Consider the following 14,258-nt stretch of genomic DNA (forward strand, 5'->3'; position numbering starts at 1 on the left):
AACGTTCTGACAGGTTTATATTTATAGTGAATTTTGAGAGCATTACAATCTCACACTTTGCAAATTTCCTCACAGATCCTGTGCAACCAGTATGCTTTTACCTTTTAAAAATTAGACACTCTTCACATGATTAGAAATAAGAATTGTAAAGAAATGTAAGTGGGAGCATTATCCAGTGTAGTACTATACACCAAGTGGCAAAGGACAGGTAGCAGGTACCACCTACAACAATCCTGAAATAAATGTTACCCCACTGAAATCAAACAAACTTCTCAAATACCTAGTCTGTAGCAAAATAAAATACATTAAAATACACAATAAAAGTTCCCCTCTATCCAATTAAATATTTGACAGTTTTCAAGCAAGCAGAGTTCCTCACAGACCTGAGCAGCATTTCTCACTTAAAACATATTCAATTACATTAATGACAAATAAAACATTAACTTTAGCATCGATTATAAAATTACAACAACAACACTTTGAAAAGCCATTAGGCAAGATGTGAACAGAGGAAATCACTGGTGAGACAACGGAGACATGACTGCTCCTTTACCAGTGTCTGGAATCAACCAGCTCCGGCCGGAGACTTAGTTTTTTCAGAGTTTCGTAGCCGACCACCATGACTATTGCTGTAGGAGTGGAGGATATAATGCGGGCAGAGAGACCCTTGGTCATCCCCCAGAATCCTTCTTCTCTGAGCAGCTCCTTGAAAGTCTCAATGACTGACGTCCTGCCTTCAACCTGTCAGTGTAGACACAGTGCATTAATTTGATTGAATTATCACGAATACAGAAGTTGAGGTTTCATGCTAGTGAGAACCACAGGCCCTTAAACAAGGTCCTTACTGCTCAACAGATCAGCTTTAGGGTTGTATTGTATTCTGCATCATTTGTGTTCGGTTTGGTCTGCAAATTAAATCAATTCCTAAATGCGAAAAATGGCCATACATCCCAGAACAGGACCCGTTTTTATAATATAATTCACCATACTATCTGAGTCCATACTGTGATGTGTTTTTGTGTATATTGGTTCTGGATACAACAGTGACATCTTTCTATACCGGAATAGCAGAATGACACAAAGTCCCCATGAAATAAAAATGGACGTTTTGTGGCTTTTAGTAGGAATATGTTAGCCTTAAGGTTATCCCGGCTGTGAAGTAAGCCAAATGCTATTGGCTATTTGAAAAGGGGGCGGAGCCACTCAATATATCCCACCCTTACTTCTTGTTTCAGTGGATATTATGAATAATGCTGTATGTTTCAAGGCACTTCACGCAGACTTTAAAGCTGACCATACATCACACTTAAAATCCTATACACTCGTAAGCAGAACCTGGTGTCGCTGTCCAAATACTTATGACGAACAAATTACCTGAACCCTGGCTCGGACTACATCCATTGGATTGGTGACTGTGGAGGCAGTGGCAGCTGCTAGTGGTCCAGCCATGGCTTGCAATACTAAATGTGGGCAGTCACTTGGTGCCATTTTGGAGAGCTGTTCTATGGAGAAGCAGAAGTTACATTATATGCAGGGATACACCGATTTCCCCTTCTGTCTTTTCACTATGATACGAACGAAAGCTGTCTAACGAGTGTTGCTGTGAAAATGCTGCTTGTTAAGCTATCACCGTTTTCTTTCAGCTAACAATACGCTTAAAACGAGAGATAAGACACTTAATATTGCATTCAAATTCACCACACCCGTTCAATTACAAGTACAGATGTGATCAGAAAATACACCTAAGCTTTTCAGGACAAGATCAGTCTGTTGCACATCCTCAGGGTCTGATAGGTGCATGCCTAATTATAACTGAAATCTCCTTAGAGATTATTATTTTCATATACACAAAAACAACATAGCAGGTTCTGTCTACTGACATTCCTGATGACAAAACTGAAGGACGGAACGGAACACACCTTTCCTCTCTGTAGCCTGTGACAAAAATGTTGGCTACATTTCATTAATCAGTCTTCATAAGTACAAAGTCAGCTGGTGTGCAATGCCCTTCATAGTTATGAGTGAAATCACAAGATTAAAAGGTTAAAACTTCAGAGCACACACATATAGACCTGTAACTACATTACACATCAGTAACAACATACAGTTCTTATAAACGGAGTAAGTACAGTGGAGGTCACTCTGCTTATGAGTCAAATCAAAAGCTTTATTTATTTGTATTTTTTTTTAATGATACTGATTTTTCACTGAATAGGTGGCACTTCCCATTTGTGCGTTTTAAACGTGTATTTGCAAACTGTGGTTGCAAATATAATCATTTAGAGTCTTGTTAGGGCTAAGTGTAACATTTAAAATATCCACTACATTAATATGACTAGAATTAAATCTTATTTAACTGTGATAACCATTTTAAACATAATTGTTTCACCACAGCTTCATGGAAACTCATTAATTAACAGTCCTAACCAATGACTCAGAGGAGTTCAGCAACTTACCAGCGTAAAAGTGGTAAAAAGGCCACCAGACTGCACTGTTGGGTATGTATGTGAGAAGAGATGCCACGTATCCTCTGTAAAACCCACGGAAGCCGTCTGCTGCAAATATCTGAGCTATAATGTCTCTCGTCTGGCCAAAAGTGACTCTGTGCTTCGCTCCAGATGACGCTTTTGGTTTGACTTTGAAGCGTGTCAGATGCTCCCCTTCACCCTGCATCATGAGCTGCTGAGAGATCATGTCGATGGGGACTGTGATGCTCTGGGCCACCAGCGATGCTGACCCTCCTGCCACCAGCGACTTTACAGTGTTGTCCTTGGAGTAACTGGAGACGTACTTCCTCACCAGCTCGTACGTCGTGATGTATGCCTGCCCTGATATAAGCGTGAAGGTATTCACCATGAAACCCCGGTAAAGTCCCCTAATCCCCTCGGCTCGCAGGATTTTCCGGAAAGCGTCATAGGTGCCAATATAGAGAGATTTTCCCTTCTGAACCTGCAGCCTGGTGCGGATGAGCATGGCAGGGTAGACCGTAGCACGGATGGTCATGGTCATGAAGACACCGAAAGAGTAGAACTTGCGCTTGTCCAAGTCCTCCCATTCTATGATTTGGATGTTCCTTTTCTGCTGCATGGTTTCTGCCTGGAGCGCCGAGTGACGGCCTCAGGCCTGTCCACCTGAGAAAAAAGGCATTTTACTGCATTTAATTGTGACTCGTTAACATGTTTGATTAAAAAAAAAGCACCTTCATTAAGGTGCTTATGAATTCTCAAATCTGATTGGTCAGAAAGTGTTCATTGATTTTCTTAACAGCAGTTCTAACAATAGCGCAAGCTGTAATTCAAATGATTATTTTATATTAAAGCACATGTTCTAATATATGATCGTTTCTATAATATCAAGTCATTCTTAATCTAAGGCTAATGATAAACAGACTTGTCACTTAACAAAGAAGAATGTTAGACAACATTATAGGAAACCATAAGCATGATATGCCTTTCACCAATAAATAAAAAATTGTAATCGATGTCAAATTTCTGTGGTATAAGGCATAAAACAGTTCACACATACAGTGATTAATCGCTAGATAGCCACTGTACGATGAAATCGCCAGTAGGTGTTCCTACTACTGGGTGCTATAATAACATGTATCAGTGTGTGGTGCAACTAACACTCCATTTCTGACAACAGAACAGTGCTGTGTCTGAAACCACTCCCTATGTCCTATATACTGCACTATAACGGGTGTCGGCCATTTTGTAGTGGTGTCCGAAATCTGAGTGAACATCTTCAATCCCTACATTCGTTCACTCGTTTATACACACTGAGGTGGCCATATGGAAAACTACCTCATGCTCACGGTTAAATATGGTGGTTGGTCTTTAATGTTTTGGGGCTGTTTTTCTGCCAGAGGACTGGGACATTTTGTTAGGATACATGGCATCATGGACTCTATCAAATATCAACAGATAATAAATGAAAACCTGACTGCCTCTGCCAGAAAGCTTCATAGGGGCCGTGGTTGGATCTTCCAGCAGGACAATGATCCAAAACATACATCAGAATCAACACAAAAATGGTTTACTGACAACAAAATCAAGGTCCTGCCATGACCATCCCAGTCCCCTGACTTGAAACCCATAGAAAACCTGTGGGGTGAACTGAAGATGAGGAGGGTCCACCAGCGTGGACTCAAATGTCATTCGCTATATAGAGAATAGTCAACGAGTGAACGAGTGAGCGATTTCGGACACAGCTCAGTTTGCTTGCCGCTAAAATTAAACATTGGACGGAGAGCGTTTGTATATAAAATTCACCAGTGTATATATGCATCATATCACACGAGATGAAGGAGAAGCATCGTGGGCTCTTTTTCATTATGGACATCTATCTGCAGCAAAAGTGTAAGCGCCGGACTGTCTGGGTCCATGAAACAATCTGGGGACTCGCAGGCAGATCACAGATCACATGTGCTCTACTGTCTTCACTCCTGTCAGTAGTCGTGGGACCAAGTCGTTCCAAATTTGCATAAAGTTCAACTTCTCTCAACTTTGTTGCATCACTGAACATGCCCACACCTAGTCACCAATGGTAATGGTCACTCATGTCGCCAGCTCTCATTGAAAACGAATGGTCTCTGCTCGTTGCAGGTGTGAGCGTACCTTAACACTTCAGTACTGTTACTGTAAAATAATCAACGATCCCTTTAGGGTGGCAACAGCATCACACCACCCTGCTTAGACTATTTTTCCTATAAAAGTTCATCCCGTTGTGTTTTATTTCTGAAATCTGATCCACTACTGATAACTCAGTATACATTCAGTACATCCCTAACATTCCTATCTTTACTTCACATAGCTTGCTTAACATTGGCATGGTGCAAAGGTTATGTGTGCACATAAGATTAATTTTAGTTAACACACACACACCTGTCCATACTAAGACTATACTTTTCAATTATTACTACAAAATCTACATGAATATACTATTATTAGCATTTGAAAAGCAGAAAAGTCAATGCCCATCGCCTACTAGCGTACTAAATAGTGTGTGAAATAAATAATAATAACATGGCCTTTATAGTCTTTTTACTATTAGTATGGAAGAATAATATGCACTTTCTATTGTACACTTTTTAGTACAATAGTCTGCTGGCTAGCTGGTAAACTGCCCAAAACTTTCAATCTGTTTAAAAAAAAAAAAAAAAAAAGAAAGCTACATATCTGATAATACGTCTCTAAAATCTTCAAAAGAATTATTGTCTTCGTAACTAACCTTGGCTGGCTAACAAGCTAGCAATAAAGAAGAATTAGCATAGCACCTTGCTATCAAATCCTGAAGTAAAAGGACCAAGCAAACAGATGACATGTGAGCTAGGCAATAGCACCAAGGAGCATGAAGCTAGCCTAAAATTAACGTGCGTACATATTTATTTATTACACACGCAATTAAACTAAAGCAGCTAATAGCAGACTAGTTTGCTAAAACACAGCTAGCTACGTGTATGTATCATGAGAGGAAGAGAGAAACGAGCTAGCCAGCATGACAGCTAAAAAACTGCGACCCTGACTTATTGGCTAGTTCCTTCCAAGCTACACCACTGTACGTTCACACAGAAATGCCTTACCTTGCAGCAAAATATGTTAACTAAACGACATTGGAGTGTTTACAAATAACCGGTCCATTACAGCTTGTATAAAAATTAAATAGAGCAGCAGCAGACGGTTACAGCCTCAAAAAAAGTTCACATGGCTGTATCCTAAAGCAGTGGTCATCCACCTGGGGACCACCAGATGGCGTCAGGGAGCCGCAAGTAAATTCTAAAACATTATTTAAAATAAATGAATTTTACCTGTGTTACCTGACTATCAACCTTTGAACTATGATGTACATAAAAATCTGAAATATTAATGAATGAAATCAATTATACACAGCACACTAAGACACACTCCAAACAGAGACATTTGTTGATATAGCTACTAGTGTACTATTAGCCAGACGCTGATACAATCTAAGACTATTTAAAATAAGATTTAGATTGGGGACATAGTCTCTAAGCTGAGAAAGTTAATACAGAATAGCCTAGGGTTGGAAAATAGAAATAGGGGGGCTTGACTCTACCTACTAAATAAGTGCACTATATAGCCTATTGTACTAAACAATATCAAATATGAACAGTAGGGAGTCAATTGGACGTCACCCTGAATATCACACTAATAATAACCAACAATGAAACTGGCATATGCTCAGCTAAACCCGTTTATTTTTAATAAGTTTTCTATAAATAAATTCTACCGAGGTTTCCAGGCTTTCTACTCTACCCTAAACATCCGTTAGACTGTTATAATGATTACAGGATTGCTGTGGCAACATAAAGTATGGAAATGGACCATACTGCACAACATCTGAGAATATTTGTCATCTATTATTAGAATACAGGATCTTCTTTAAAAAAAAAAAAAAAAACCCAAAACAAAACAAAAAAACAATTGTGGGATTTTTTTCCAACTTGAAGTGTAATTTTTAGTAGCCTACAATACCAAATAAAATGTCTACCATGTGTCTTGAGCCTCCACAAAGACACAGTCATTTTTCCCTTTCTTCTCCTCGCCTTATAGTATGGATTTACCAGATTATGCAGTCATTATTATACACCATTAGTCACATGTGCCAAAATATAGCTACATAGCCTATACTGTATGTAGTAATTTAACAGAAAGTTATGTATTAAAACAAATACATCTATCTTGAAAATCCTCACTATTTTGCCTGCTTTCTTTTTCATAGAATTTGTAATGGTTTTAATGGTTATAATGGGAATTGTATTGGTCCCTCTGGGACTCTACTAGAAATTTGTTGCCATCTATTGGTGGCATGGTATGCACAGTGGATAATATAAATAAGAGCAAAGAATATTGTGTAAATTTGTTTAATCTTTATTGTTTAACTTTCACAAAAAAATTCACAAAAATACTATGCTGTCACGGATATCAAACAATTGCAAACACAACACAGGTTTATAAAAAAAAAAACTTTGTTAAATATAAGTATATATATATATATATATATATATATATATATATATATATATATATATATATATATATATATATATATATATATATATATATAAGTATATATATATATAAGTATATATATATATATATATATATATATATATATATGTGTGTGTGTGTGTGTGTGTGTGTGTGTGTGTGTGTGTGTGTGTGTGCAACATTTATTAGATTAACAATTATTACAATTATTGCCCCCCTATAAATTCATATGAGAAAAATATATTTGAAGTATACCTTTGCAGGGTAATTTGGGTTTCCTTTCTTTGCCTTTATAGCAATCTCCAACCTCTTTCATATGTTCTCACAAATAGCGTTTCACCGCTTTTAGATTTTTAGATTAAAAAATTTCATTTTACTGTCTGTGTGGAGTTTCACATGTTCTCTCTGTTGCGTTCTCTGGTCTCCTCCACTTCCACTGTCCAAAAACATGCAGGTAGATGGATTGACTGTACTAAACTGCCTCTAATTGTGAACATGTGTGGGCATGGTGACCTTTTATGCACAGGTGTCCATCTCTCACCTTGCATCCAGTGTTCCCAGTATAGGCTTTGTATCCATCACAACCCTCAACAGGATAAAGAGCATACTGAAGATGAATGAAATTAATAAATAACTAATAAAATACGATGTGAAAAGAGTAAATGTAATAATGGTTAATACCTCAGTGAATTAACTAAATGTTAGAAATGAATTTAACAAACTTATTGACAGAAATAAATGGATTAATTGACTAATATGAGCTGTTTGCTTTTCCAAGACATTAACCCTTATGAGATGTAACCACTGAAAAAAGTTAGATTTGGGTAAGTGGCACTTATACACAGCACTCTAAGACACACAAAAAACAGACATTCGTTGATATAGCTACTAGTGTACTATTAGCCAGACGCTGCACTTACTAAGTGCACATCGGATGTCATGCTGTGGCTGAAACAGCAGATGGTGCTGCAAAATGTTTCACTCATGCCCAACATGAGTCATAATATGTATTAATTTAGTCCATTCTTAGCAAGCAATAAGCTGCTCAACTGCAGAAAAGGCCTGCAGAAAAAATAACAAATGCATTTCATGTGACTCATAGCATTTCATATGCATTTCGGGTCAGTTCATATTTGTTAAATGTTGCTTAGCATTTTTAATAAACACTCCATGGTAGAAACTACAATGCTAGAGCTTTTTTTTTTTTTTTTTTTTTGGCACATCAAGTTCACTATGAGGTTACATTACACTCCTCATTTGATACGGCTGTATTTACAACGTAAACCATTTGTCATGAGTAATTAAGGTCTTAGCAGACACTCTGATTAAAGTCAGCTGTCACCAACTGCAAAACCACACATTATGCTTTGTTTTGTTTTTTTTTGGACTGTAAAACCCGCTCTATTATTCAGGGGATCCATGTTCTCACAACCTATGTCCAAAAGCCAAGAATCCACCGTAATGGAATTTGTGTTGCTTGATTCATTACTGTACTTCACACATTATAAAATCTCTGTCTTTGAACTTATCTGCTTTCAGAGTCTACATTGCATTTCTCGAGCATGTGCAGATATCCCTGAATGATTCTCTAAGACTCTAAAACTAATCCGTGGGATTTGTGTTTGTGTTGAGTTTTAATCTATTAAATCTATTTAGCCTAGTATGACTCCAAATATTTCTCCTCACATTTTTAAAGTTGTTGGAATTCAAAATTTAGTTAAATGAGTTAAATAATAGCTTGCTAAGTATTATTATCTACAGTTATGTTAGCCTACATGTTTATTACAAATAGAAACTTGGTCAATATTTACATAGAGAGATGTTTGTAAAGTGTTTTAACTGTCATTCATTCAGATTCTCAAGCCACTATGGGCATTTACTGTACCACTTTAAAAAAAAAAATATTGCACTGACACTGGTTGTCACTCTTATTTTTGTTGATGGTCAAAAAAAGGTAAGAAAGAGAGAGAAGAGTTTTAAGGGGAGACACACAATCAGTTGGGCAAGATGAAAAAGGGTTGTGATATGGAAAATAAGGATGTGTGTGTATATATATATATATATATATATATATATATATATATATATATATATATATATATATATATATACACACAATATGTGATATATATATATATATATATATATATATGGAGAGAGAGAGAGAGAGAGAGAGAGAGAGAGGAGAGAGAGATGATATATATGTGGTATATATATATATATATATATATACATATATATATATATAAGCTAAAACCTGACTAAAAAACAACAAGAGGATAAGGTTGACTAAATATGATAAAAACTATGAAGGACATTTGACACAGGACTAAGACTAAGTAAATAAATAAAAAGCTGTCAAAATGAACACTAAAATAATATTAGCCTGTCTTGTAAACCAAGTCAGCTGTTGATTTCCTGAATTATATTACATGATTCTGTGCCATTAATAGTTTATAACGCACTTTATCATGCTCATGCTACTACTAGTGAGTGACATTACTCAATACAAGTTAAAATCAAACTAACATTAAGTGTTTATTTATAGCCAACTAAGGTGTCTGTAACCTAACCAGCTCCAGTTAACATTACTGCAACTAGCACATTGATTTGGCTTATACCATTACAAGTAGCCTTAAAAATAAAATAAAAAATGCAGGATTGCATTTTAGGTCTGTGGCCAAACTTAAACTGTTCTTCTCAGCTGCTCTGAGGTTGGATCAGATCATCACTGCTGATTGGGTTGTCTTTGACTGCTAGTATTATACACAGTAGTGTGTTGTGCCACTAAATTATTAGTCACTGTTTCCATATTGAACTTGACAACCGGAGATGGCTATGTGAAAAAAGGAAAAGAACAGCCTTCTTAAATCAAATTCCAGACCTTGTTCTCATAACAAGTTATGGACATTGTTCAGGGCCGGACTGGGACATAATTTCAGGCCAGGGAGTCTCACACTCATCCAGACCACCCCATACACCCACAACAAATTTTGAAACTACTGACAACATTAACATTATTTTTTCCTTCCTAAATTCAATTTATTGCACACAGTATAGTCATCCCATAAAAACATAAACAAGAAACCTAGAGGTAATGAAGCAGTCCTAATTTATATCAGTAATTTAGACCTAAATTACATCAGCTTAGATGGGTATGCCAAGCATTTAACAAACACCAGAAGTGCAAAGCTGCAAGTAACTCTCTACTTTCCCTAACAAAAGTACATTAAATGCAGAAGAGAGGTAAACAAAAGACACTTGTTTTGTTTTGTTTTTTTTTGCCATGTTTCATGTATGCTATGAACAGGACTGTCTCCACATTGTTGGAAAATGAAAACGGTTTAACCTCACTGTAATTTGTGAGCACAGAATATAAATTTCTTTTAGTTAAAATTAATGTATCACATTAGGGCAATGTTGTTGTTTTTTTAGACTTAAAAATTCTTAAAATACCTGAGGTTTAACCATGCCATATTTCATACAAATATTTTAAAGCATATTTAATTTCTCTTGATTTACCCCTACCTGTCATCTCCGGTTGACACTGAAGTGTGACTACTGCAACAAAATTAGTGCCAGGTTGACTCTCTCCACCTTATTGTGAAAAATAGGAGAACATCTTTTTTTTTCAACCTCACATATGGGAAGACATAATTTTCTAAATGGCCTAAATATCTGTTAGCACAACACTAACTACAGCATGACAATATTTATTTAGAAAAATCCTAATATTGAACATTATATTTCCTTTTATGACTCATAGCTTGGAAAAGTGTTTGTTGTTGTTGTTGTTGCTTGCCCTAGCTGTATGTGTAATTTCAACATTTATAATAATAAATGTGAATATTTGTCTGCTAAATTACTTATCATGTTATAACTATACAGTAGATAATGCTGTCCTTCAGCATATTTTGAGTGACGATAGTAATAATTAGTTATAATATATTAGTTATAGATAGTTGTTGCTATTAACCACAGTGAAACTGTGGTTAATACTTGATTAGCTAAGTTAGCAAACACAAAGCTACAGTAGTTACAAATGAGACTGATCTGCACTCGAAGCCCTGAACTGGTCGGTAGTTTTGTTACATTTTTGCTGCTTCTTTTTTAGATGGTTTTCTTTTTGCGTGCGTGCCCTTTCCCTCTCTGCTCCACCTGGCTGCGTCCTCTCGATCCTCGCTCTATGCAGACCATTCCAAACCGTTCGCCGGAGCTGAGGAGAATGGTAGCATTACACGTAAAAACTAACAGGTTCATGATTTATTATCGATTTATTATCAAATGCTGAAGTCGGAAAGGATCACTTGAGTGCATAGGACATGCAATAACATAAAATAAAAACAAAAAAACTCCAGCAGGACAGCAGGCCAAATCATTTGTCAGGCCAGTAGGAATTCTCCTGGTGCTCCCAATGGCCAGTGCGGGCCTGATATTGTTATACTGTATTTATAATCATTTAATTGGTTTAAATGTACTAGTTGAATATAGTGCAAACCATATTTTTTTTGTTCAGTCCATTCAATGTTCTTGCACTGTTTTAAGTTTTAAGTAGATTAGGAAGCTGTTAGCAATAAATATTATATAACTAAATGCAGTGGATATAAAAAGTTTACACACTCCTTTTAAAATTATATTCAAAAAACGAATGAAATCAGGACAAATCAGATCTTTTTCCACCTTTAATGTGAAATAGCAACCAACAAAATATGACACTATGCTATTACACTGGTTCCAGTTTACTTGTTCCAAATTATTGTTTAAATATTCATGAATATTCTTTAAAATTAATACATACAAAATGCATACAAAGCATGCATTTTTTTTCTGTCTGAAAGCTGCCCTTACGGAAAAGTCACACAAACTTTTACATTTGTGATTTTTGGACACTTTGGACACATGCTATTTTTCACATACTTTTTTTTTTAGCAGGTGATGAAAGGTGATAAAGAATTTATATTCATATGTAGGGCATACACTTATTTTTTCTCATAATATGATGTTATATCATATTGTTCACATGATTTACTTGAGTTCAACTGCAACTTCAGTTTCAGAGAATACCAAGGTGAAATGCACCTTCACCTGTTTTACACGTGGTCACATATTCATATTATTGCATTATTCATGTGCCTAAATATTTCATCACAATATCACAATATTATATTTACATGCAATTCCACTTTAGTTTCACAGTATCATGAAGGTCTAGTCACAATCAGTATTACAATAAAAATACAAATTATTTTGCAAAAAATTATCTATTTTTCTAATCTATATAGATATACCAAGTTTAAAGTTACTTTCATATTGATCAATTGAGATGTTTAAACAGACAATCAAAGCTTTTTAATGTACTGTAAGTGGTACCAGAAGATATTATCTATCTCTTACAACTGCAATTCCTTTTTAATGAAGATATAACTTTTACATGCTTACTATGTGGCAAAAAAAAAAAAAACCCTGTAACTTATAGTCTTGAAAATGCAGTAATTGGAATTGTAATCTCATACATTTTATGTTATTTTTGACTATATAATACTTTTCACGATTGTACACTGTTGCAAACTGGAAACAATTTACCAACTAAATCCCCTAACATTTTTTTTTTTAGTAATAAAAATCCATAATTAAAAAAATATATATATAAATGTAATAATTCATGCAGTAGAGCCAACTCATAACACCAAATTCTGTTCAGCCTTCTATATGTGATTAATTTCTGGTCATTAAATTGGCTTTATAAATATTTCAGGATTTTGATAATATACATTTAAAGCATTACTGGACTGCAGGTCATGTTGAAGTGTACAAGTTGATTTTACGATTTTAGAGTTTTTCTAACAGAGATATCTCATAATCCATCTTTATCAAATTCAGCCTCATAATACTGACGTCATGATTAGACTACACAAAGCAAAACTAATATCATAGTGTGAAAAAAGTGGTTTGCACAAATAAGAAAGGATAAGTGAGTTTTGTTGCACAGTGTAAAATGAAGTAAGAATATTGCAAATTTTGCATGTGCAACAATAGCATCACTCTAGCTGTGTTCTAAATTAAACAAAACCAATCACATTGCTCATGCACAGTTTTTATGAACAGTACAGTCATGGGCATGATGAGATCATATGATTTGGTTTAAACATTTGCAGTCATACACAGTAATTTAGTGTAAATCAAATCACAGAAAATGCATATGCTTTCCAAGAGAAATTCGTCAGCGAGCGCTCCGCGAATTATGTTATTTGGCTATAATCTGTGTTGGTTGAAGTCGTGTGATCAGGAGATGAAGGAAGACAAGCTTTTGGCAGCTCAGCTTTCTGATGGTCTCTTATTTACACATAAAACAAGCTAAGATGAATTATGCAAGTGCTCCTTCCTCAAAATAAATTGAACTAGACCTTGTTCATAACATATAACACCTTTCAGCGGTGATGTTTCAAGCAGTAAGAGATTGAAAATGGTGATAGAACAGAACCGGCCTCATTGGATCCCTCTCTCAGATGGAGAGGAGTGGAGGAGTGGTCATTCGGCCTATCAGTGCCAGATAGGAGCTCTGGCTAAACATCTTTGGGGTAAACATGGCAGTGGAAGGTAGTGGAATGCCTCTGCTGTGGGGGCGGGAAAGAGGTCAACAAGGGGCCAAGGCAGGTGGTGTGTATCAGCTCTTTGGTTGACAGCAGCACCCCCTGCACCATTCAAACAAATGTGCAGAGCTGAGGCCTTGGTTCACTAATGAAGGAAAAGGAACGTTGGTGGAGAAGAGGAAAAAGGAAAAATCTGTTTTTTTATGTTTATTGTAAAATGATCTAGCCAAGGTCTGTGATGTACATCTCTAAATCTCTTTGTGAAGCAATATTTTTTTTTTTTGCATACCACCAATCAAATATTTAATTATCTTCAATCTTCCATGATTTACCATTACTATGTTAGGCATAGTTTGAATGCTGACATGTGTCCTGTCTCAGAAACATGCATGTTGACATATGCTAAGAGGGGAGTCATATAACACAGGTCTATTAGTGCACTTTACATTCTCAGCAGAAGTCTTGTTTTGTTTTTGTGTCCTCCCTGAGGGTCGGCGTCTCCCATAGCCCTTGGAGGAGTGTTACTCTGGTTAATGTGAGCAGCAACTGTTTTTGCAAGCAGAAAATCAGAGGTTCACCATCCTGAAATGAGACCCTATAGATGATACTTGAACAGCCATGACAAAAATGTGAAGTCCAATGATAACAAATAAAAAAA

General features: G+C 36.0%; 1 protein-coding gene across 3 annotated transcripts; it reads right to left on the reverse strand.

Annotated features, from left to right (window-relative positions):
• slc25a44b (solute carrier family 25 member 44b) lies at nt 1-5,738 on the reverse strand. 3 transcript variants are annotated; one of them, XM_017458300.3, is made up of 4 exons: nt 5,582-5,738; nt 2,457-3,131; nt 1,375-1,502; nt 1-741 (listed from the first exon to the last, which is right to left on the reverse strand). In XM_017458300.3, the coding sequence occupies exons 2-4, from the start codon at nt 3,085-3,087 to the stop codon at nt 550-552; spliced, it is 951 nt and encodes a 316-aa protein (XP_017313789.1). In that variant the 5' UTR covers nt 3,088-3,131; nt 5,582-5,738; the 3' UTR covers nt 1-549.
• Between the last annotated feature and the right edge of the window lie 8,520 nt (nt 5,739-14,258).

The sequence above is a fragment of the Ictalurus punctatus genome, chromosome 27 (genome assembly GCF_001660625.3).
Source record: "Ictalurus punctatus breed USDA103 chromosome 27, Coco_2.0, whole genome shotgun sequence".
Lineage (NCBI taxonomy): Eukaryota > Metazoa > Chordata > Actinopteri > Siluriformes > Ictaluridae > Ictalurus > Ictalurus punctatus.